Source organism: Rhinopithecus roxellana, chromosome 14 (genome assembly GCF_007565055.1).
Source record: "Rhinopithecus roxellana isolate Shanxi Qingling chromosome 14, ASM756505v1, whole genome shotgun sequence".
Classification (NCBI taxonomy): domain Eukaryota; kingdom Metazoa; phylum Chordata; class Mammalia; order Primates; family Cercopithecidae; genus Rhinopithecus; species Rhinopithecus roxellana.
Window position 1 is genome coordinate 44,696,221 of NC_044562.1, and position 22,519 is coordinate 44,718,739.

The following is a 22,519-nucleotide window of genomic DNA, read 5'->3' on the forward strand; positions in this document are numbered from 1 at the left end:
ATTAAAATAATCTTCCCTGGCAAGGTTTTAGTGTAAGAGTGATCAACTTATTTGAAAAAGTAATTAAGTCCACACTTACACAGTGATTTTTCAGGTTATATAGTAATCACTATTTTAAAAAGACATGTCTCGAAGTTAAGTAATTTGATTTGAAAGTATAAAATCTTTCATGTACAACTGCAAAAAATAAGTATTTCTTATACTTGGAAGTACCACGTCAGTGTCTGCATAGGGCAAAATAATAATAAAATTTATTTGTAATTATGTCAATATGCCACAATCTCCTAAAGGAAGAGGGAGGGAGAAGCTGAAAAGATCAAAATGAATGTTGACACAATATTTCTTGTTTTACTTAAAATTTCCAAGTAAATCTGATCAAGCTTCCAGATTCGTGCTGTCCAAAACCATAGCCACTGGGTGCAGGTAGCTAACTGAGTACTGGAAATGTGGCTAGTTCAAATGGAAATGTGCTGTAAGTATAAAATATACACTGAGTTTTGAAGGCAGTATGGAAAAAAATGTCAAATATCCCAATAAATCATTGAAAACTTGGTTATAGGTTGAAATATTTTAGATACATGGAATTTAATAAAACATCATTTTAGGGTTTTAGAAAATATATCAGCATTAATTTCATTTGGTTATTTTTACTTTTTTATTGTAACTATTAGAGAATTTAAAGTTATACATAGGACTTGCATTATAGTTCTATTACATAGTGCTACTCTAGATACAACTACCAATATATAGAGGGTCATGTTAAAAGCCATGAAAGAAATCTGCAAAATCAGTGAGGAACTCACAGGGCAAACTTGAGTTTTTCAACAAATTGTGCACAGAAAGAAATAAGAAAAAAAGGAAAAAAAGAAGAGCCAAAGAAGAAAATGTAAACTGAGACTTGAGAGGTCTACTTCAATGGCAGTCTGAAATCCATGGACCTGCTCCTTAGAACAACCGTAATCAGTAAGTTACTTTCAAAAACCTAACCATTTAAAGTCTTCAGAAATTGGCTGGGCACAGTGGCTGAGGCCTGTAATCCCAGCACTTTGGGAGGCCCAGGTGGGCGGATCCCTTGAGGTCAGGAGTTTGACACCAGCCTTGCCAACATGGTGAAACCCCATCTCTACTAAAAACACAAAAAATAGCTGGACGTGGTGGCTGGTGCCTGTAGTCCCAGATACTCAGGAGGCTGAGGCAGAAGAATCGCTTGAACCTGGGAGGCGGAGGCGGCAGTGAGCTAAGATTGCACCACTGTACTACAGCCTGGGTAACAGAGGGAGACTCTGTCTCTAAATAAATAAATAAATAAATAAAGTCTCCAGAAATTGTTTTAAGGGTATACAGAAAATGAAGAAACATTTATTCAACATATTCTAATAAATCTTGGTGGCAAGAACAGTGAGAGTCTGTGGTACTCAATCAAGTCACAAATTTCTCCTTCCTCCTCAATTCAGCCAGCATGATAGAAACTCCATTCTGGGCAGCTGTGGCCAAAAAGACAGAGCTTCCTCTCCCCTCAGCTGTCAGCATTTCTCATTGCCTCCAACTCTCTGTTGCAGAGGCTACATTCCAGGCCAGAGGTTGGAATCTCCCTTCCTTCACCAAGCCCCTACTCACAGAGTGGAGCCTCTACTCCAGGGATGGTAGCTAAGAATACTGGAGCTCTGGTCACCACTGCCCAGGCTTGCTGGTAGGCTACTGCCTCTGCCCAGTTTGTAAAGCAGGGGTGTCACTCTTGAGAGAACTGGGCCTTTGTGCTTACCCATGGTTCTGAAGCAGTGGCTCAGAGATCTTGCCCAGGGGCAAGAGGCAGTCCGTAAGAATAGAGTTCTGACAGAAGCCTCAGAAACAATGGGGATTTGGGTGGTAAGCAATTAAGATGAGGCTGGTAGCAGTGAAAATACTCTGAGTAATACTATACTGGTGGATACATATGTTGTGTAAATCCACAGAATTACACCAAGACTGCACCCTAATTCAAATTAGACTGGGTGATTACGATGGGTTGAGGTAGGTTCTTTGATTGTAAAAAATGTACCACTCTGGTGCACCAGAGATGTTGATAATGGAGTAGGCTATTGCATTGCATGTGTTGGGGGAGAGGGTATATGGGAAATCTCTGTACTTGCAATTTTCTTGACCTAAAATTACACTAAAAAAAATACTTAAAACAACAAAAGCAGCCCTGAAAAAGGATGTCAATTTTTTAAAAAAAATTTCCACCTTTCATCCCACAGTAAAAGGGGACTCAATATAGTGGATGATTGTGGAGCAATTTATGTGCCATAATGTAAGTAATGTAAAATGCTGCAGTTGATATGTAAAGTCTGGTGGTTCTTCAAAAGGTTAAACAGTTACCAAATAACCCAGTAATTCCACTTGTAGGTATACTCACAAAAGTGAAAATAAAAAGGAATGAAGTACTGATATATCTACAACATGGATGCTAAGTGAAAGCAGCCAGTTACAAAAGATCACATATTGTATGAGTCCATTTACATGAAATGTCCAGAATAGGCAAATTGACAGAGATGGGATGAATAGTTGCATTGTTGGTGAGGTGAGGGAGGTTAAGGGAAATGGCTAGTTTTGGGGTGATGAAAATGTTCTAAAATTGATTGTGGTGATGGTGTGCAACCCTGAATGTATTAAAAACCACTAAATTGTCCTCTTTAAATGCATGACTTGTATGGTTTGTGAGTTACATCTCAAATCTCAATGTAGCTTATTTTTAAAAAATGTAGCCGAGGTGGGAGGATCGCTTGAAGTCAAAGAGTTCGAGACTAGCCTGGACAACATAGCAAGACATCTCTACAAAAAATTAAAAAATTAGCCAGGTGTGGTGGTGAGTGCCTGTAGTTCCAGCTACTTAAGAGTCTCAGGTGGGAGTTGGGGGCTTGAAAAAAAAAACGTTAAGATTTTATATAAATAGTGATTCAAAAACATTTTAAGTCTGTTTAGGATGCTACAGACTGGGTGGCTTATAAACAGACACTTATGTCTCAGTTCTGGAAGCCGGAAAGTCTAACAAAAAGGCACCAGATTTACTGTTTGGTGAGGCTCCACCTCATCGTTCCGATGGTTTTCTTCTTGCTGTGTCCCCACATATTAGAACGGGCCTAAAGGAGCTCTCCAGAATCTCTTTTATAATGGCATTTATCCTATTCACAAAGGCTCCCGTCTCATGACCTAATCATCTCCCAAAGGCCCCATCTCCAAATACCACATTGAGGATTAGATTCCAACATTTGAATTTTAGGGGGCGCACAAACATTTGGTCTACAGCACAAACTAAAAAGCCATTTGCAGCAATTTTTGTGAACATTCATCGAGATGTGCTCTTACAAACACTTTGTTTTTTGTGCTAACTTTTAAATATAGATTTTACAGAAGTACATTAGGGAAGTGGAAAACTCAAAATGCTAGGTGGTTAAGATGTAGTAGCTTCACTGCTTTAACATAAAACAGGGGATTTGGATCGCTTTCTACTAGCAACAAGACTTTGGGCCAGATGATCTGAATTCAGAATTTTAGGCAGCCCATGTTACTACATAATATCCTCAGTGAGGTTTGTGGAACACCACATAATCAACTCGTCTCTAAATTTCTCTAAGAGAAATAAATACACTAAGAGGAATAAATCAGGACTAAAGAAACCTCACTCCAGCTCAGGTCATATTTGGCCACCAAATGAATTTCAGTGTTAAACTTAAGACAATTATATCAACAAAGACTTTTAATTTTCAAAACTTTTCGTATCTCCAAACTGCAGCTAAGGGGACATATGCTGTACAGTTCAAGTCTCAGTTCTGCTGTATCACCTGTGAAGAAAATACCTACTTGTTTTATAAGGCTGACGTGTGACTCAAAATAAAAAAATGAGATGATGTGGTATATCAGTGGTCCAGTAACTCTAAAGCATGATGCAAATACATGTTCATATTATGTTTTTCTTAAAAAGCAAAGCTTAATATTTATTATCTTGTTTTTAGAACAGAAATAACATTAAAATAGATGTTTTTGGAATATCAACATACAATCAAAAACACAAAGTCCAAGAATCCTCCCCATCTCCAAGGCCTAAAGGGCAGCTATCCAGCTGTAGTCTATTTTCCTAAATTTTCTCAGTTCTTTTTCTTCAGATTTTGACAACTGATGTATAATGTCTTCTCCTAAACCTGTGTTATTTGTATCCTGGACCTTTTCGATAAAATCATTTTCTTCGTCTGAATCTTCACTTTCTTTTTCTTCTTCCATATCTACATCTTCAGGAATTTCTTTAGCACTTTAACAATAACAGAATAAAAAAACACTATTAAAAAAAGTTTCTAAACAGTAACTTTCTAATTTGACACCTATGTAGGAATACCATACAAAGTAAATGAAGACTTTTCTTACTAAGTTCACTTTAAAAATTATGGGTTATTTATAAAAGAGCAGGTGAATTTACAAAAGTGTAATTTTAAATTATGTACCAAACCCTTAAAACACACAAAGATCTTTTTTCAAACTTATTTTCAATATATTTTACTTAACAATCCTATAGCCTTTAAATCAGTTTTAAAGTTTATGAAATAAAAAGAAATACAGTGGAAGAATACTCTAAAAAAGGATAAACACCATCCTGTTTCCCAAAACAGTGGATCTAAACCTGTCTTAAGAACTACTTTACCTCTTAGTCTCTTTAGACAGCAGCAATGAATTTACAAACATGGAGCACAGGAAAGCAGCAGATGGCAGGACATGGGCTGGAGTGTGAAGAAGCTGAAGTCAAACAGAAAACAGAGTTGCAGTTAAAAAGGTCATTCTCCACCGCCGTCTGTTCCTACAGTGTCCTCACGGAGGCCTTTTTATTGTAAATGCCAAGAGTGAAACGTGAAAAAGCTTTCCCCATACAAAAGCCAAACCAAAGAAAAATGCATTTCTACCTTCCTACATTTATGCCAACAACCACCTCTACCCCTACCCCAGGTCCAGGCCAAAACAATCCCAGATCACAAGGTTAACTTATTCAGTTTGTTGTTAGTTATTTATTTGGGTATTAAAGTTGTACAGCATACAAATTACAGATTGACTGTGTCAAAACTCCAGCTTCGGGTGCTTTAAGTGCATTTAATCTGTTTCACATGGTTTGCTTTCATAATTACTTACCTCACTAACTGCGGGTATGTTTTCTGTTAAGGGTAGTTGTACCAGCTCATTCTCTAAAGTTTCATTTAATTTTTCATCCTGGTGTTGCCTGTGTTTTCCCAATATGAAATAAAATGGGGTTGTGGGAAGACTTTCTTCTGCTAACAGCTGTAAGGATTTAAGACAAAGGGAAATTATTTCAGAAAAAAGGAAGAACTGCTTTTGACTTAACAGTAAGTACTACAGAATCATAAGTCTGTGAGGAAAGGGATTTTGCAAATTATCCAGCTAGTATGATTCTCTCATTTCACAGAGAAAGCAACTGAGGCCTAGCATCGCACTTATGAGAAGAGCTAACAGTGGACACTTAGATGACAGAATAAAACATGCATTTACCACTAGTTCTTCACCAAATCCCACAAAAATGACAGCAAAAGGGTTTTCAAAGGGCACATACTCACAATGATAGAAAATGAGGGAAAAGGCCTCAACAGTAACATGTTGGAAGCTGGAGAGCAGGCTGAAGGATGGTGTTGAGCTTAGTAGAGCTGAGAAAGCACAATTCAAGCTGGCTGTAGGGAAAGCCAAGCATCCCAGTTCATACTACAGAATCCTGCACATGCTCAGGATTTGGTAATAATAGTAACTCTGTATGTGGGGTGAAAATGGGACTAGACAAACCAGATGGGCTGGTCAAAAGTCTATTTAGAAAGCACCCAGATTCCTACAGCTCCTCCTCAGCCACAGCAGAGGGCTCTAGGTCTTTAGGCTGGGTATGGGTAGCAGTGGTGGTGGTATCTTCATATCTAGGCAGTTGTACTTCATTAGGGGGTTCTCAGAACACTGGCAGGCAGGTCTAAGTCCTTCAGGCAAGAATGCAGAATAATTTTATATGGTTAATTTGACCAGCCTAAGTAAGACCTAAAGATACAGCTGACCTTGGAATAAGAAGGGTTCGAATAACATGGCTATGTCAAGTTTCTTCTATTTCTGCCAGAGCTGAGATGGCAACATCAACCCCTTTTCTTCCTTAGCCTACTTGATGTGAAGATAAGGATGAAGACCTTTGTGATGATCTATTTCCACTTAATGAATAAACATATTTTTCTTTTCCTTATAATATTTTTTATTTTTTTTGAAACGGAGTCTCATTCTGTCACCCAGGCTGGAGTACAGAGGTATGACCTAGGCTCACTGCAACCTCTACCTCCCAGGTTCAAGTGATTCTCCTGCCTCAGCCCCTCGAGTAGGTGGGATTACAGGCGTCCACCACCATGCCAGGCTAATTTTTGTATTTTTAGTAGAGATGGGGTTTTGCCATGTTGGCCAGGCTGGTCTTGAACTCCTGACCTCAAGTGATCCACCTGCCCTGGCCTCGCAAAGTGCTGGGATTACAGGCATGAACCACCGTGCCCGGCCTCCTTATGATTTTCTTAACATTTTTTTTCCTCTAGCTTACTTTGTTGTAAGAATACAGTATATTAACACATATAACACAAATTAACTGTTACCGGTAAGGCTTCAGATTAAGTTTTGGGAAGTCAAAAGTTATACATAGGTTTTCAATCTCTATGTTGCTCAAGGGTCAATTATAATGACATTTGAGATTGTCTAAATAAATTAGCTCACATAGTGGAAGCCAGGGGTAAGTTCTGCACAGGCAGAGAACTTCCAAGTGGCTTTTTAACCCACTTTTAAATCCAAAGACAGTCAAGAATCATCAGACTCTGATGAAAACCTCTAGATGAAAGGCAGCAACCAAAACAAACCAAAACCAAACAAAAATGTGATGGAAACAGACCATGAAAATGAAAAAAAGATTTGATGATAAAGATGAGGAAATCTTCCAGAAAACAAACAAAAATAGGTAAAACAATAAGAATTAATAGAGAACCATTTTAGAAGGTCCAGCACTAAATAATAGGAGTTTTAGAAAAGAATAGAGAAAATATAGGGAAAGAAGTAATTAGCTCCTCCTTAGTTCTCTACTCAAAACCCTCCAAGGGGCCCTATATGTAACTCAGATAAAAAGTCAGAATCTTTTCAAAAAGGCCTACCTAGACTTCTCTGTTTAAAATTACAAGCTGCATCCCATGCATGCCATCTTTTCATCTATCCCCCACTCCACCGTAATTCTTACCACCTTCTCTATTCCATATTTTACTTAATGCGTGTTGTTTACTGTCTCGATCTTCTGGTGGACTGTGAATACCATAAATTTGTAGGGACTTGACTACTTTTCTCACTACTGTATCCCAAGGGTCTAGAATGGTCCCTGGCATACAGTAAATAACAAAAAATTATTAAATTAATCCAATGAGTTTTAAAGGAAAATAAACAAGCCAAGTTACAGATAAAGGAACAAGAATAAGAATGGTATTGAACTTCTAGTAATACTGGAAATTATAAAATAATAGGAAAATAATGTCAAAGTTCTGCAAGAATGATTTTCAACCTACAACTCTATAATAATCAAGTGAAAGAGAATAAAAACATTTCCAAACATGCAAGGTCTTAAATTGACCTCCAATGCACTAAAAGAATGCTTCACCAAAACGGGGGAGTGACCAAAGAAAGAGAAAAACTATGCCACTAATAGAGTAGAGGTCAAATAAATCCCCAGAATGATGGTGAATATAGATGCTAGGATGACTACTCTGTAGCAGGTTTCCAGAGCAATCAGTCCAGATTGAAGACAGTCAGAAGGCTCTTGGAAATAATCCTTCATGACTTGAAAAAATACCTAATGTATCTGAAAACACTCAGAGAAGACTTATACAACTTGAGGAGAATTTGGGTTGAATTACATGAGAATAGAAAACTAAGCAAATGAAAAAAGAAGGCAATCATTAACTCCAGAGAAAATAAAAACTTGGTCACAAAAGGAAAAACAATCTGCCTATTACTACTACATGGCTTGGCTATGAATTGTGTTAACACAGCTATGACAATGACTACTAAACTAACCTATTTAACATTTACCCATATGGGAAAAATTGGGGGGACAAGTAGGGAAAGTGTGTGTTGTGTATATGCAAGCAGTGCTGATGTAAAAAAGGGTTAAAAATTCAGCTTCAATAGATCAGAGTTAACAGATAATACCTAAATCTGAAAAATCTATAATTAGAAATATAAACATTTCTTAGAGATTTCTTAGAGAGTCAGAGTTAAAAAAAAACTTCAGCTAAAAGATTTGAGAGTGATTGTCTTTGAGGGTAATGGTAGTGGTGTTGGAGAAGTTTTTTCTGAAGAGCCTAAAATATCTGACTCTTTAAATCAGAAGCGTATGTTACCGATATTATAAATTAAAACAATTTTAAAAGAGCATTAAAACTTTCAAGAGAGACATATCAGTTTATAAGCATATGACTTTTAATTCCATTTTAGGGTCAAGTGAAATATTTTTCTCATAGTTGACTTCTAAAAGGTAATTGTATCCTTTCAGGTAGGCAATACATCCTGCTATGAATGGCTAAAACATACCTGTTTGCTTGTTGGTGTGAGTTTTTCTTCTGGAGACTTTGTACTGAATGTCAATAAACTCTGAAAAGAGAGATCAATTAATGATGCAAAAGACAAACTGTAGAGTGCAAACCTAAACAAGGTGTTACGGGGTGTTAAAAAATGGGAAGGTCAAATTTTTCATTTTGATATATATATTTGACAATGGAAAAGGAATAAAAGATTTAAACTTATTTAATAACCACTATGAGAGTTACAAGATTATGTCTGAGAGATACTTAAGAAATGGTAATGAATAAAAAATAACTGACAGACCAAACTCAAGCCACCATTTTAAAAATTGCAAATCAAACACTAAAAAAAAAAAAAAGATTTACGCAATTTAAAGTATTTTAGTTGTCTTGTGCTTTTTTGCTGTCACAGAGTTAATGCAAGCAATACCTAAGGAACCTCAAAGGTGTGGGGTAAAATGATAATACATTTACATTAATAATACTGCTGTACTGAGCATATTAGACCTAATTTTTGGGGAAATAATCCTTTAATGAAGTTATTTCACCTAGAACAAACTCACACCAACAGTCATGGGCTATCAGTCTAAAATTCCATGTACAAAGTGACTGCCTTTCTTGAGGGGCGCAGTTACCTGTGATTTTGTTAGGAAGTAAAACTGGGATCTGTTTAGCCACTGGTAAGCTTCTGAGGTGAAAGATTCAGGGACATCTCGTGGAACAAACACTCCCCACTGGACTTCCTCTCTGGAGATACCCTTTTGAATATACAATGGCCTTGGCTCACTAGGTTTAAATACAAACACTAGAGGAAAAAAACAAAGAGACAATAACATTTTGCCTGAAAAGGTTAGTTCTAGCCTTAGACTGGCAGATTAAACTAATCCTGGGACTCACCCCATTGAGTAACTGGCCCAAGTCATGACTGTTTTAGGCTGATTCAAGAGGTATCTACTGTGTGCCTACTATGGGCCAGGCAGGTTAGGAATGAAGGCTATGAGGATGAAAAAGAGAAAGAAGAATTCCTGCTCCAGAGGCCAGGACCTACTGCAGAAGACAGAAACCACAGCAGTATTTTGTCTGTAAGTATTAGAAATGAGATATGTAGAAACTGCTTCAAGAACACAGAGCATGACCAATTAAAGCTTCTCAGGGGCAGTTGGGAATGTGTCAAAGTGGTGAAATCTCCTGAATTTTAAAGACTGAGTAGGAACTGGCTTGTGGAAAAATAAGAAACGTATTGGAGCTCTCCTAGAACTAAGTATGGATGCACACAATGACAAAGTGTTAGGGCAAGGAAGGGCCGTGCCTCAAGCAAAATGGCTTCCAATTAACATCTGATTTGAAGGCAAGTTTGACTCAAATTATATTAAGAAGAAAACTTAGGTCACAGATATTCTCTTACTACAAAGTGTGGTTTGTACTTACAGTCTGAACCCACTGAAGACTGAGAGATTGCTGCAATATTCTCTGAATTAGGATCAGGTTCCATAACTCTAACATTTAATTTTGCATTCCACTCCACTGAGGGGGAAAAAAAAAAGGTGATTCACTTCTAAGGAAAGATTTGCCAAAAGCTTTAAAAAACTTCTATTATTCTTAGGAAGAGGAATCTTATGCTTCCAACTAACACACATGGAGACACACTGAAATGATCTGTGGAAGGCTGCACTAAAGTGAGAGGCCGAAAGAAAAACACACTGGAACTTTAGCGCTCCTTGTACAAACTATGAAAAGATTATTATTTCATTGTAATTTATGTCTAGTGCTTTTCTGATGCTGTTAAATGTGGGCAGTATGTTAACCAGAGTTAACTGTAAAGAATACTGAAAAAAGTTACCGCGCACATTCATTAATAAGCAACTACTATGCCTTCCAGACATACACTCAAATGGGTAAAATGTTCACATTTGTTAGGACTGTGATAGATGGGTAATGCAGATTAGTAAGCATTAAAAATGAGCAGAAAACATTATTCAAATTGTCATGAGGATGGGGATATGGAGGGCATCAGAAAGTCACACACAATGAGAACAGTAGGAAAAGGTAAGGATAATGGAAGACGACTTACCAACAATTAAGCAGTTAATAAAAAATGTCTATTACAGGCTCAGTATTCCAAATTTTGGTGGTATAATATGTCATGTAAAAAACTGACTATTCCAAGTACAGACCTGATGATATGATCCCTAAGTCCTAAAATGCCAAAGTTTAATGTCAACTCCCTATGTGCTTTGCTAGATTACTTTAGAGTAAAAAAAATCTTACATGCACAACTCAGCAGATTCCAACAGCAAAGAATGCCATTTTCAGTAGCACCAAGTAGATACTTTGAACATGTCAATCTCCCAAAGCAAAGGTGCCTAGATTAAAACCACAAGGAAGTTAGCAACAGTCAGTTCTATCAAATTCAGTTACAAAGAACTGCAGGCTTCCCTTGGCTGTATTAGTTCTATGTAATGCAGATTTTAATATAGACACATATGTTTTTGTTTATAATTATCCTGAAGAAAAAAGTGTCTAAGGAGTACAAAAGGAAGGGTTTATTTAACTATTTCTTTAGGAAAATAGATCAGATGACCAATTCTTTAACACACTGTGCAGTATACCAATTAACATGTAACAGAGAATGTACATAAAATGTACAAAGTCATCTGACAAAAATCCTACTTTATTTACCGAGAAGAAGAAAACTTGTAATTTCAATTCTGAAGAAAGTTTTACAAAGTAAATTTAGAATCAGACTTGCTGGCAATTAGAAACGATCTCAGTAGGCATCTGATTCCGTCCTCAGGACCAACTACCTGAAGCAGTACCTGAAAATGCTTCTGCTACTTTCCCCTGTGCCTCTCAGAAACAATGAGGCTGGCACATAACACGGTTTTTATGGGGATACACAGAAAATAAGAAGGTTTGGATCCCCTGAGGCTTATGTATGGCTTCTGTTATCATTCAGCACATCCATGAAAGTATTCCAAAGAAAAAATATGTAGGCCAAGAGTTAAATGTTAACCTGAATTTCAGAAATGTTGGCACACTTTGTGAACTCAGAATTTTTGGCTTTCCAGCATTTTTGGCTTTTCAGCTTGCCCCACTGACCTTCAGGCTACTTTTGGAGAGGGCATAAATGACTACTAAAGTGTTAAGACTTGCTTAAACAAGTTAAAAAATAGCACTACATACTTCCCAAATGATTTACCTACCTTATTTTCCCAGCTCGTTGGCAAAATGTACATTTAAGTTCCCATGTTACAGAATCCCATATTGTGACTATTTCCTCAAAACTAACAGCTAGTAAAGAACCATCTTCGGAGAAACAACAGTTAGTTGCTTGATATTTGTGATAACTACCAACAAAGTCACAGGTCCAGCCAACAGCTTTTTCTGTGGAAATATAAGCCACAATGTTCAGAAATTGTGTAAATGCTAGAGAATGCTACAGTAGTTCCCCCTAGGCTCCCGTTATCTGAGGGTTCACTTTCTGTGGTTTCAGTTCCCGGGGGTCAACTGAGGTCTGAAAATAGCTGAGTACAGTACAAAAAGATATTTTGAAAGACAGAGAAAGGCGGAGACAGAGCACACACATATTCACTTAACTTTTATTATAGTATATTATTGTAATCATTCTATTATTAGTTATTAACCTCTTACTGTGCCTAATTTATAAATTAAACTAGTTTATTCCTATATGTATGTATAGGAAAAACAGTATATATAGGGTTCAGTACTATCTGCAGTTTCAGGCATCAACTAGGGCGGTGGGGCGAGGGGACTCTTGGAATGTATCCCCCACTGTTAAAGGAAGACTGCTAAACAAGGGACATTATAAGCAGTAGGGATTAAGAAACAAAGATACACACACAAATAAAAAATAAGAAAGAAACAAAGGCACAAAACAAAAAAACCTGTTCCCCACAACTTCTTTAAGTCAGAATTGCTACAAAATCTGACTGTTTTGAAATTTATGCCCTCTCCTGGAGACCTTGACCTCCCTCTAGTGGAGGAGTGAAAGGACTCTTGGTAAAAGCCCCTTTTACTTTACCCTAAAAAAACAGAATAATCAGCACATGATTAATCAAGAATGCCATTTAAAAAGAACAAATTTGAGGAAAAAGGCATGTAAAATGTAATCTCTTAAATCTATTAAAATTAAGCAATATCCTGTAGAATTCAATAAAGTAGAAAATGTCCTCCCAGGATGGATACAAGTCATGAGAAAAAGAAATTAATTCCTAAAATTGTGCACACTTTAAACATAACATATTTAATTAACGTACTGTATATATCAGAGTCATCTGTTAATATCCACACTTTGAAGTAACCATCTTTGCTAGCTGTAACCAAGGTGGGCTGTTCAGATTTTTCTGCATTGCAGAAACAGAGAGCTGTAATGCAGTCTTCGTGTGGCATGTTAATCTTAGTGTTAAGAATAAACCTAGCAGGAAGGAAACCACAAATTTATTCTTGCATGAGGACAAAGTGATGTATAGAAGAATTTCTGACATGCTGTACATTTTACAATAGCATCTTGAACAATAGGCAACTGATAATCACCTAGAATGACAAACAATTGAGTGCTCTACCTTTAATGGCCACAGGATGCAAAGAGTTCTAATATGTGTAGTAGTCAACCCACTGGTACAAAATGAGGATAAAACAGGTCACCAATCAATGATACTCAAAAGCCTACTGTATCAAACTCTGCAGGAACTTGTATAGAACCCAGATTCCTGCTTACTTTTGAAAATAAAAAATGGAATGGCTGTGAAACGACCCACTTGGGCCAAGGAAAAATAGACAGGAAACTACTTAGTCAAACTGGCTGGTCATTATTTACTATTTTTAGTCACCTAAATGACCTCTTAAAGCTTGTTTCGAGCTTAGAGGGCAACGCTATGAATTAAAGATAACTAGGACTGTGTTCTTAAAAGAACATCAAGGCAGCATAGGGTTGTGATTTTAAAAAAGCACAGGTTATAAAAACAGTGACTAGGGACAACCACTTAATCTCTCTGGGCCTATTTCTTCACCTATAAAATATAGACAACAGGCTTATCTTACAGTGTTCTTTGAAGAGTAAGACAATGGGTACAAAGCTGTAAGCCAAGTTCTTGGCACACAGCAAAGATTTGATAAATGGTTATTATAGCCACAGTACGAGAGTGGATTCCTTATCTAATCACAACATCCACGCTATACTATACTACGCTACACTTCCACCTATACTCCCTCTTTTCCAAAGGCAGTATGCTGTTTATGGAAGTGCACGGGAACATTTGCATTCTAATCCTGGATTTGCCTAGAATTTGGTATTATGCCCTTGAGGAGGTGTCACTTTTCCATGTGTCTTTATGCATTATGAGATGACATTATGATTTAGAGGACACCAGTGCCTTCTCAGAGCAGAAAGCTTAAAGGTTTTATTAGAATAACACCTCTCCCATTTCTCTAAATCTAAACCTTGTCAAGATGAAACATCTTAAAGACAATTGAAACCGTAAAATGGGAAGTGAAATATTTTATACTTTGAAATTAAGTGGCTACACAGATAGTATTACCCTTGTGTTTTCTTATTATACATCCATAGTTTCATTTGCAATTCAAGCTCAGTTTCCTTTTCTTGCCGCTGTTCCACTGTTGCAAGCCAGTTACCAAAGCAGCCAAACGCAGCCTTTGTTAGTTCAATTTGGATCAGACCATAATCATTAATATATTCTTGCTGTATAATATCTAACTGATGAGTAAAAAAAAAACAAAAAAACCAAAATGTTTATTAACATAAATACACAAATGTTACAGCATCCAAGGAATGATAATTAACTACATCCAAGACAACTTCTATAATCTATAGTAATAGATTTTTAAATAAAGGTAAAAATGAACTAATTGTTACTGTGGACACTAAACTTGTCATTAAAAAAGGGAACACATTATATAGTATCAATTTGGTGGTAATTATTCTTCAATGACCTTGAATATTAGCGATTACTAACACCCACTATATGATACAAGAGAACCGTTAATTTATAGTAGTGCTTTTCTTTTGTTTCTAAGAACAGCTTTACATCATCTCAAGGCTAGATTCTCCATCACTAGAAACAAGCAGAACAGAAATAAACTTACAATCTTTAAGAAATGAAAAAGATAGCCAATGTAAGTAGGCAGCATTTATTTATGTTTTTTTTTTTTTTTTTTTTTTTTTTACAAAATCCCATTTCCTTGCCTATACTAAGTAAATAAAATGCCTACTATTAAGTGTACTAAATGCCTACAATTTACAGGTATTATACTTGAGATAAGCATAAAAAGATTAATACGCTTCCTTTTTTTGGGGGGCCTAAAGGCCACGGTGAGAGAGCTAGTGTCACAGCTGCTATGACAGAGATCTATAAAGAGTACTGTGGGGCACAAGAAAAGTGGAACATCTGGATTGGACTTATCAGGATTGTAAGAAGTGTTCCTCTTTAATCGACACTGAACATTTTATCTTCAATATGTGAATATGACAGTGTTTCACTACGAAGCAGATACAAATTTGTATTGACAATCTACCTATTTTTGTTTCTTTATCCTTGTGACTCAAAGGCACAGATGTATGGGACAGCTAATAGGAGGGCATTCTGAAACAAAAGATAGAGACAGCAAGTGCAGGAGTGCCAACTGGCTTACATTTAATCTGTGGCCTCAACGGAATCATGCTCTGAACAACTGAACTAAGTAACCATGACTAATACTATGTTCAAGTAATTACATGCACAGGAACTTGTTTTAAAGGCTACTAAACAAACTGCTTGACTCCAGTGGTATTATAAAGAGCTTTCATTAATTTCAAGGCTAATGAATCAAAATCTTACATTGTATAACTGTTTATCACTCTGGAGAGAATAAAACTGCAAGTGGCCAGGCTTTCCATTTAAAACCAAAGCTTTAGTTCTTGGATCAATCATCAAACCAGTGAAGATACTCCTATCTGCAGAAGTAGTGACAAATTATAGGTGAAATCAGAGAAATATGCACTCTTTAAAATGTTCATGATTCCAAATCCACTGAGTTCTGCAATACCTTTCACTAGGCCTTGAATTACTGCGGATGCCTCAAGGTTTCGGTGAATAATTATTATCTCTGTGGGTAGAAAAAAATAGGTATCTAAATATCAATAGGTTACAGAAAGCTTGTCCAACCTGTGGCTCAGGGTGGCTTTTTATGCAGCCCAACACAAATTCATAAACTTTCTGAAAACATTATATTATTATTATTTTTAGCTCATCAGCTATCATTAGTGTTAGCATATTTTATGTCTGGCCCAAGACAATTCTTCTTCCAATGTGGCTCAGGGAAGCCAAAAGATTGGACACCCCTGGGTTAGAGCTTCAAGGTAAAGGAGTCATCTGAGTTTATATCATTCTGAAATATACCAGAATACAAAACAATCCAGTAAGTTCAATGAACTCAGAGTAGTACTAGAAAATCAGGAATATATTTTGTGATTTAGTGGAAAATCTAGGGTGGGGATAGGGGCTTTTCTGTTGGAGTCTTTAAGTTTTTTATTAGTTGTGCCCATTAACACATTTTAAGTGTTAATGCAAAATCTATAAAGAATATATCTAATAAAGATAGTTTAACTTTTTCATGCCACTAAATGGACTGCTCACAGTTATGTTCTTTTTTGAAAGAAAAGGAAGTGGATTTACAAAGACACCATAGTCTAGGCTGAGCAGTCACTGGTTGAACAAAGTTTTGGAGAAATACAAGACCGCCTCTATTTCTATCAAATCTACAGGACTCCGGCCCTGAGGTAACAGCTGTATCAAAAGAGAATCTTGCAGTATTCTTTTGAAAATGCCAGGTTTATGAAAGCACCAGTGCCCACTTCCAAACCTTCCCTTTACTTCCCCACGTCATCCCACACTAAAAGACTTTGAAAATGTAAGTGGCACATCAATAACCAAATATACTTAGCCTCCGCTTTATAAAAATAATTCTCAAAAATATTGAATTCTGGTGATGCCTGGGGGTAGAGGGGGGTGGATATGAGAGGAGTAATGCAAGGAAAAGAAGGCTTATTAAATCTCATATGCTACTCTTAGTTTTATGTCTCTTTATTCTCTGTTCCCTATAGATGCTAGCTAATTTATGGTGTTTATATATTTCCTCACAATAAAAGTTTAGACTTACTATTATCAGAGTGAGAAGTGCAGAATAAATCTCCTGCAGGCGAGACTGAGATATGTTCAATAGTAGCTCCTAAACGTGGGAGAAACTCCTTATTCTTCTCTGTTGCATCACGCCACTCTACAAGTACAGATTCACAACCGCCACTCAGCAGGCTGGTGCCTTTATATCCATTCAAAGAAATTAAAAGGACGGTGTTTTGGGGAAAAAAGAGAAAGAAAAATATAATTAACACTTTATTTTTCCTACCGTACTAGAGAAATTAACTCATTTAAAGCTATAAAAAGTATCTTCATATGTTTTAATATACTCTGAAGACAAATGATCACTGGTTCAGGAATTTTTTTTCCAGTGATATCTGATTAATTTGTTGCTGACAAACTCTTCTGTCGACAACTAGAAAAGCTGGACAAACAAACATCTTTCAGGACAAGACAGCTTTACTAATAAATTTTTCGAAACACTTAAGAAATAAACCAATTTTACACTCTTACATGTAACCAAAAGAGGACACTTCCTAATTTGCTTCACAAGATCCTAGTAACACTATACCAAAAATATTATATGTATATAAAAAATACAAGCCAATTTCACGACAGATGAAAACTCTCAAGCAAAATACTATACCAATGATATATTAAATGGATATCATGTCATCACAGAGTTTACTGCAAGCATGGGATTACTTTAACAGCTGAAAAATAAATTAATGTAACCCCACTTACAGAACAAAAGGAAAAAATCATGATTATTTGAATAGATGCAGAAAAAGCAAATGACAGAATTCTATACCCATTCATGATAACACCTCTCAGAAACTCAGGAATGGATGGGACCCTTTGAATCTCATCAAGAATACTTGGATAACATCTATAGCAAACACCACACTACAAGTTAAACTATCGAAAACTTTCCCTTTGTGATTAAGAATACTATTACCATTTTGATTCAATGTTAACTGGATGTCTAGTGCACTGAAATGAAACCAGAAAGGCTTAAGGATCGGAAAGAAGGAAATAATCACTTCCATGTTCACAGACAGCATGACTACATCAAGGCACAGCCAAAATAGTTTACAGATAAACTTACAGAATAAGTAAATTTAGCTGATTATAAGAGAAATATACAACAATCAATTTTATTTTTAAATACTAGCAAGTCAATTAGAATATAAAGTAAAAAATACTATCAAAAGACCATCAAATGTCTAGTGAAAAATATATGTGACAACCCTACAGAAAAAAAATCCTAACTCACGGAGATAAAGACCTAAAAAGTGGAAGAGTATTTACTATGATTACAAATTAAAATACTCAATACTATAAAAACATCAATTCTCCTCAAACTGATCAATAGCTGTATTGTCAACACGGTAGCCACCAGTCAAATGTGGCCACTTAAATCTAATGGTTTGAAAACAAACAAAAGCCTGCAAGAGACTGTCTTAATGACTACATGGATAGATAGGACACTGTTTCAGACTGTTTTCTCAAAAGTATTCCATCAAATAACCATTTTTCATTCTTTCATGAATCTAAAACGACTGGTTTTAAAGATCACTGGTTGATAATGGGGTTTTTATCAAATTTTCTAAAGCTGCAGGCTGATAAAATCTAGCTAAACAGAAGACTAAAGGTATGTAGTTGTGATGTACACAAAGAAAATTAAGAAGTTTAATCTGATATATACACATATGATACATTGTGCATACAGTTCATATATGCCTTAAGTTATAAAGTTTTCAACAACAACTAAAATCTGTATTTCTTTTACAGTTACACAGCTATTTTTTTCTTTTTCTATTAACTCATACCTACATAGTCAGTAAGGACATTTCACTGAAAACTACATACTGTAACCATTATTTCTCATTTTAAAATATTCATGCTACTTGAAATATAACATCAAGAATTCAAATCACGGCCGGGCACAGTAGCTCACGCCTGTAATCCCAGCACTTCAGGAGGCAGAGGCGGGGGGATCGTCTGAGGTCAGGAGTTTGAGACCAGCCTGGCAACACGGTTAAACCCTGTCTCTACAAAAATACAAATAATTAGCTGGGGGTGGCGGTGCGTGTCTGTAGTCCCAGCTACTTAGGGGGCTGAGGTGGGAGGACCGCTTGAGCCCAGGAAGTCGAGGTTGCAGTGTGCCAAGATGGTGCCACTGTAATCCGGCTTGGGTGACAAAATGAGACCTTGTCTTAAAAGAAAAAAAAAAAACAAAAACAAAAAACAGACCCTGCCTGGAACATATACAGATGTGCGCATAAGGATACCAAGCACTCACTAGTATTTTCAGGGTGTGGAGTGGGAAGGAGAGTAGAGAATACAAATAAGTAGTCTACATTGTCTCCATATACTAGTCATTACTCCCCAAACCATAATCAGGTTGAAGGTGCCTCTTATTTCCTGGGGCTTCTGGGCATTAAACCTAAGTAAGCCTCTAAGGATCCCACAGCATATGGTACCATCTAAGACTTGTCCTTTCAGTCTCTAGGAAGACCTGCAGAAAGAAAAATCACTTTTCCTGGTTTCTCATTTTTTAAATTAAGTTCTAGGGTACACGTGCACAACGTGCAGGTTTGTTACATATGTACAAATGTGCCATGTTGGTGTGCTGCACCCATTAACTTGTCATTGACATTAGGTATTTCTCCTAATGCTATCCCTCCCCCCTCCCCCCACGCCACAACAGGCCCCGGTGTGTGATGTTCCCCATCCTATGACCAAGTGTTCTCATTGTTCAATTCCCACCTATGAGTGAGAACATGCGGTGTTTGGTTTTGTCCTTGTGATAGTTTCCTCAGAATGATGGTTTCCAGTTTCATCCATGTCCCTGCAAAGGACATGAACTCATCCTTTTTTATGGCTGCATAGTATTCCATAGTGTATATGTGCCACATTTTCTTAATCTAGTCTATCATTGATGGACATTTGGGTTGGTTCCAAGTCTTTGCTATTGTGAATAGTGCTGCAATACACATATGTGTGCATGTGTCTTTATAGTAGCATGATTTATACTCCTTTGGGTAGATACTCAGTAATGGGATGGCTGGGTCAAATGGTATTTCTAGTTCTAGATCCTTGAGGAATCGCCACACTCTTCCACAATGGTTAAACTAGTTGATAGTCCCACCAACAGTGTAAAAGTGTTTCTGTTTCTCCACATCCTCTCCAGCACCTGTTGTTTCCTGACTTTTTAATGATCGCCATTCTAACTTGTATGAGATGGTACCTTATTATGGTTTTGATCTGCATTTCTCTGATGGCCAGTGATGATGAGCATTTTTTCATGTGTCTGTTGGCTGCATAAATGTCTTCTTTTGAGAAGTGTCTATTCATACCCTTCGCCCACTTTTTGATGGGGTTGATTTTTTTCTTGTAAATTTGATTGAGTTCTTTGTAGATTCTGGATATTAGCCCTTTGTCAGATGGGCAGATTGCAAAAATGTTCTCCCATTCTGTAGGTTGCCTGTTCACTCTGATGGTAGTTTCTTTTGCTGTACAGAAGCTCTTTAGTTTAATTAGATCCCATTTGTCAATTCCGGCATTTGTTGCTATTGTTTTTGGTATTTTAGACATGAAATCCTTGCCCATGCCTATTTCCTGAATGGTATTACCTAGGTTTTCTTCTAGGGTTTTTATGGTTTTAGGTCTAACATTTAAGTCTTTAATCCATCCTGAATTAATTTTTGTATAAGGTGTTAGGAAGGGATGCAGTTTCAGCTTTCTACATACGGCTAGCCAGTTTTCCCAGCACCGTTTATTAAATAGGGAATCCTTTCCCCATTTCTTGTTTCTATCAGGTTTGTCAAAGATCAGATGGTTGTAGATGTGTGGTGTTATTTCTGAGGGTCCTGTTCTGTTCCATTGGTCTATATCTCTGTTTTGGTACCAGTACCATGCTGTTTTGGTTATTGTAGCCTTGTAGTATGGTTTGAAGTCAGGTAGCGTGATGCTTCCAGTTTTGTTCTTTCTGCTTGTCTTGGCAGTGTGGGCTCTTTTTTGGTTCTATATGAACTTTAAAGTAGTTTTTTCCAATTCTGTGAAGAAAATCATTGGTAGCTTGATGGGGATGGCATTGAATCTATAAATAACCTTGGGCAGTATGGCTGTTTTCACGATATTGATTCTTTCTATCCATGAGCATGGAATGTTCTTCCATTTGTTGGTGTCCTCTTTTATTTTGTTGAGCAGCGGTTTGCAGTTCTCCTTGAAGAGGTCCTTCACATCCCTTGTAAGTTGGATTCCTAGGTATTTTACTCTCTTCGAAGCAATTGTGAATGGGAGTTCACTCATGATTTGGCTCTCTGTTTGTCTGTTATTGGTGTATAGGAATGCTTGTGATTTTTGCACAGATTTTGTACCCTGAGACTTTGCTGAAGTTGCTTATCAGCTTAAGGAGATTTTGGGCTGAGACGATGGGGTTTTCTAAATATACAATCATGTTATCTGCAAACAGGGACAATTTGACTTCCTCTTTTCCTAATTGAATACCCTTTATTTCTTTCTCCTGCCTGATTGCCCTGGCCAGAACTTCCAACACTATGTTGAACAGGAGTGGTGAGACAGGGCATCCCTGTCTTGTGCCAGTTTTCAAAGGGAATGCTTCCAGTTTTTGCCCTTTCAGTATGATATTGGCTATGGGTCTGTCATAAATAGCTCTTATTATTTTGAGATACATCCCATCAATACCTAATTTATTGAGAGTTTTTAGCATGAAGGGCTGCTGAATTTTGTCGAAGGACTTTTCTGTATCTATTGAGATAATCGTGTGGTCTTTGTCTTTGGTTCTGTTTATGTGATGGATTACGTTTATTGATTTGTGTATGTTGAACCAGCCTGGCTTCTCATTTTTAGGCACACAATCTTCTCTAGTATGTAGTAACTTTCTTACAGGACCAGTCACAATAAACTGACATAACTTTCACCACGTGGGTGTGAGGACACTAAAAGTAAACAAAGACAAGATGTACTTCTCTGTATTTCTGTTGAAGACCACCTTACTTTAAAGGTATTTTTACTCTCTATAGCTACACTACACAAAGCTGCGACAGAAGTCATGCAACTTAAATGAAACAATGATGGAGATTAATTTAAAATAGTTAATGTCAAATAAGGCCATGTAACAGTTAAAAACAAAAGCTTTAAAATCAGAACCAGGTCTAAATCCCACCTATTCGCCATGTCCTGTTAGGCTAATTATCAAATCCAAATCCTACTTCCTTTATCTGTAAAATGAGTATAATGTTGCTCGTTTCCTAGGGTCAATGATTAAATTAGATAATGGATGTAGAGTGTTAGAACAGTTACTTGCACCTGATAAGCTACAGTTAGGGAGGACACACAGTTATGTAGACAGACATACCTTCAAAAAGTCATATAATTTAAATAGGTTATTTATGTCAACAACAGATATTTTTATCACAAATGTACACTTTAGAGCTTTGAAGGGCTTCAAAACCTAAAGTAAACTGTGCTGAGCAAAGCCCCAAATACAGGGGTAATACACAAGTGTTTGGAATTCATTTGGCCTGTGCATTTTTAAATCTTCCAAACTAAAAATATAGTGAATTAAAACACTTGATTCATATACTTCAAGTTCATTTTAATAATTAAACCTGCACTTACCTGTCACTGAAAAAGCCAAATCCATAACCATATCATGGTGCCAATGTAAACATGTGTATGTATATTTCTTATCATCATAAAAATTCCTCCTATTGGAGAAAAACAAAACTCTTA

General features: G+C 36.7%; 1 protein-coding gene across 1 annotated transcript in view; it reads right to left on the bottom strand.

The window, feature by feature from the left end:
* Positions 1-3,940: 3,940 nt before the first annotated feature.
* The window catches only part of WDR75 (WD repeat domain 75), a 36,458-nt gene continuing 17,879 nt past the window's right edge, over positions 3,941-22,519 (bottom strand). Inside the window, exons 8-21 of the mRNA XM_010370284.2 lie at positions 22,406-22,494; positions 16,779-16,937; positions 15,666-15,725; positions 15,458-15,573; positions 14,162-14,337; positions 12,881-13,038; positions 11,807-11,987; positions 10,872-10,966; positions 10,032-10,127; positions 9,239-9,408; positions 8,614-8,673; positions 5,152-5,298; positions 4,673-4,764; positions 3,941-4,285 (exon numbers count right to left, since the gene is read on the bottom strand). Of these exons, the coding sequence (XP_010368586.1) occupies positions 4,081-4,285; positions 4,673-4,764; positions 5,152-5,298; positions 8,614-8,673; positions 9,239-9,408; positions 10,032-10,127; positions 10,872-10,966; positions 11,807-11,987; positions 12,881-13,038; positions 14,162-14,337; positions 15,458-15,573; positions 15,666-15,725; positions 16,779-16,937; positions 22,406-22,494 (1,804 nt within the window). The 3' untranslated portion in view covers positions 3,941-4,080. The remainder of the gene's footprint in view (positions 4,286-4,672; positions 4,765-5,151; positions 5,299-8,613; positions 8,674-9,238; positions 9,409-10,031; positions 10,128-10,871; positions 10,967-11,806; positions 11,988-12,880; positions 13,039-14,161; positions 14,338-15,457; positions 15,574-15,665; positions 15,726-16,778; positions 16,938-22,405; positions 22,495-22,519) is intronic.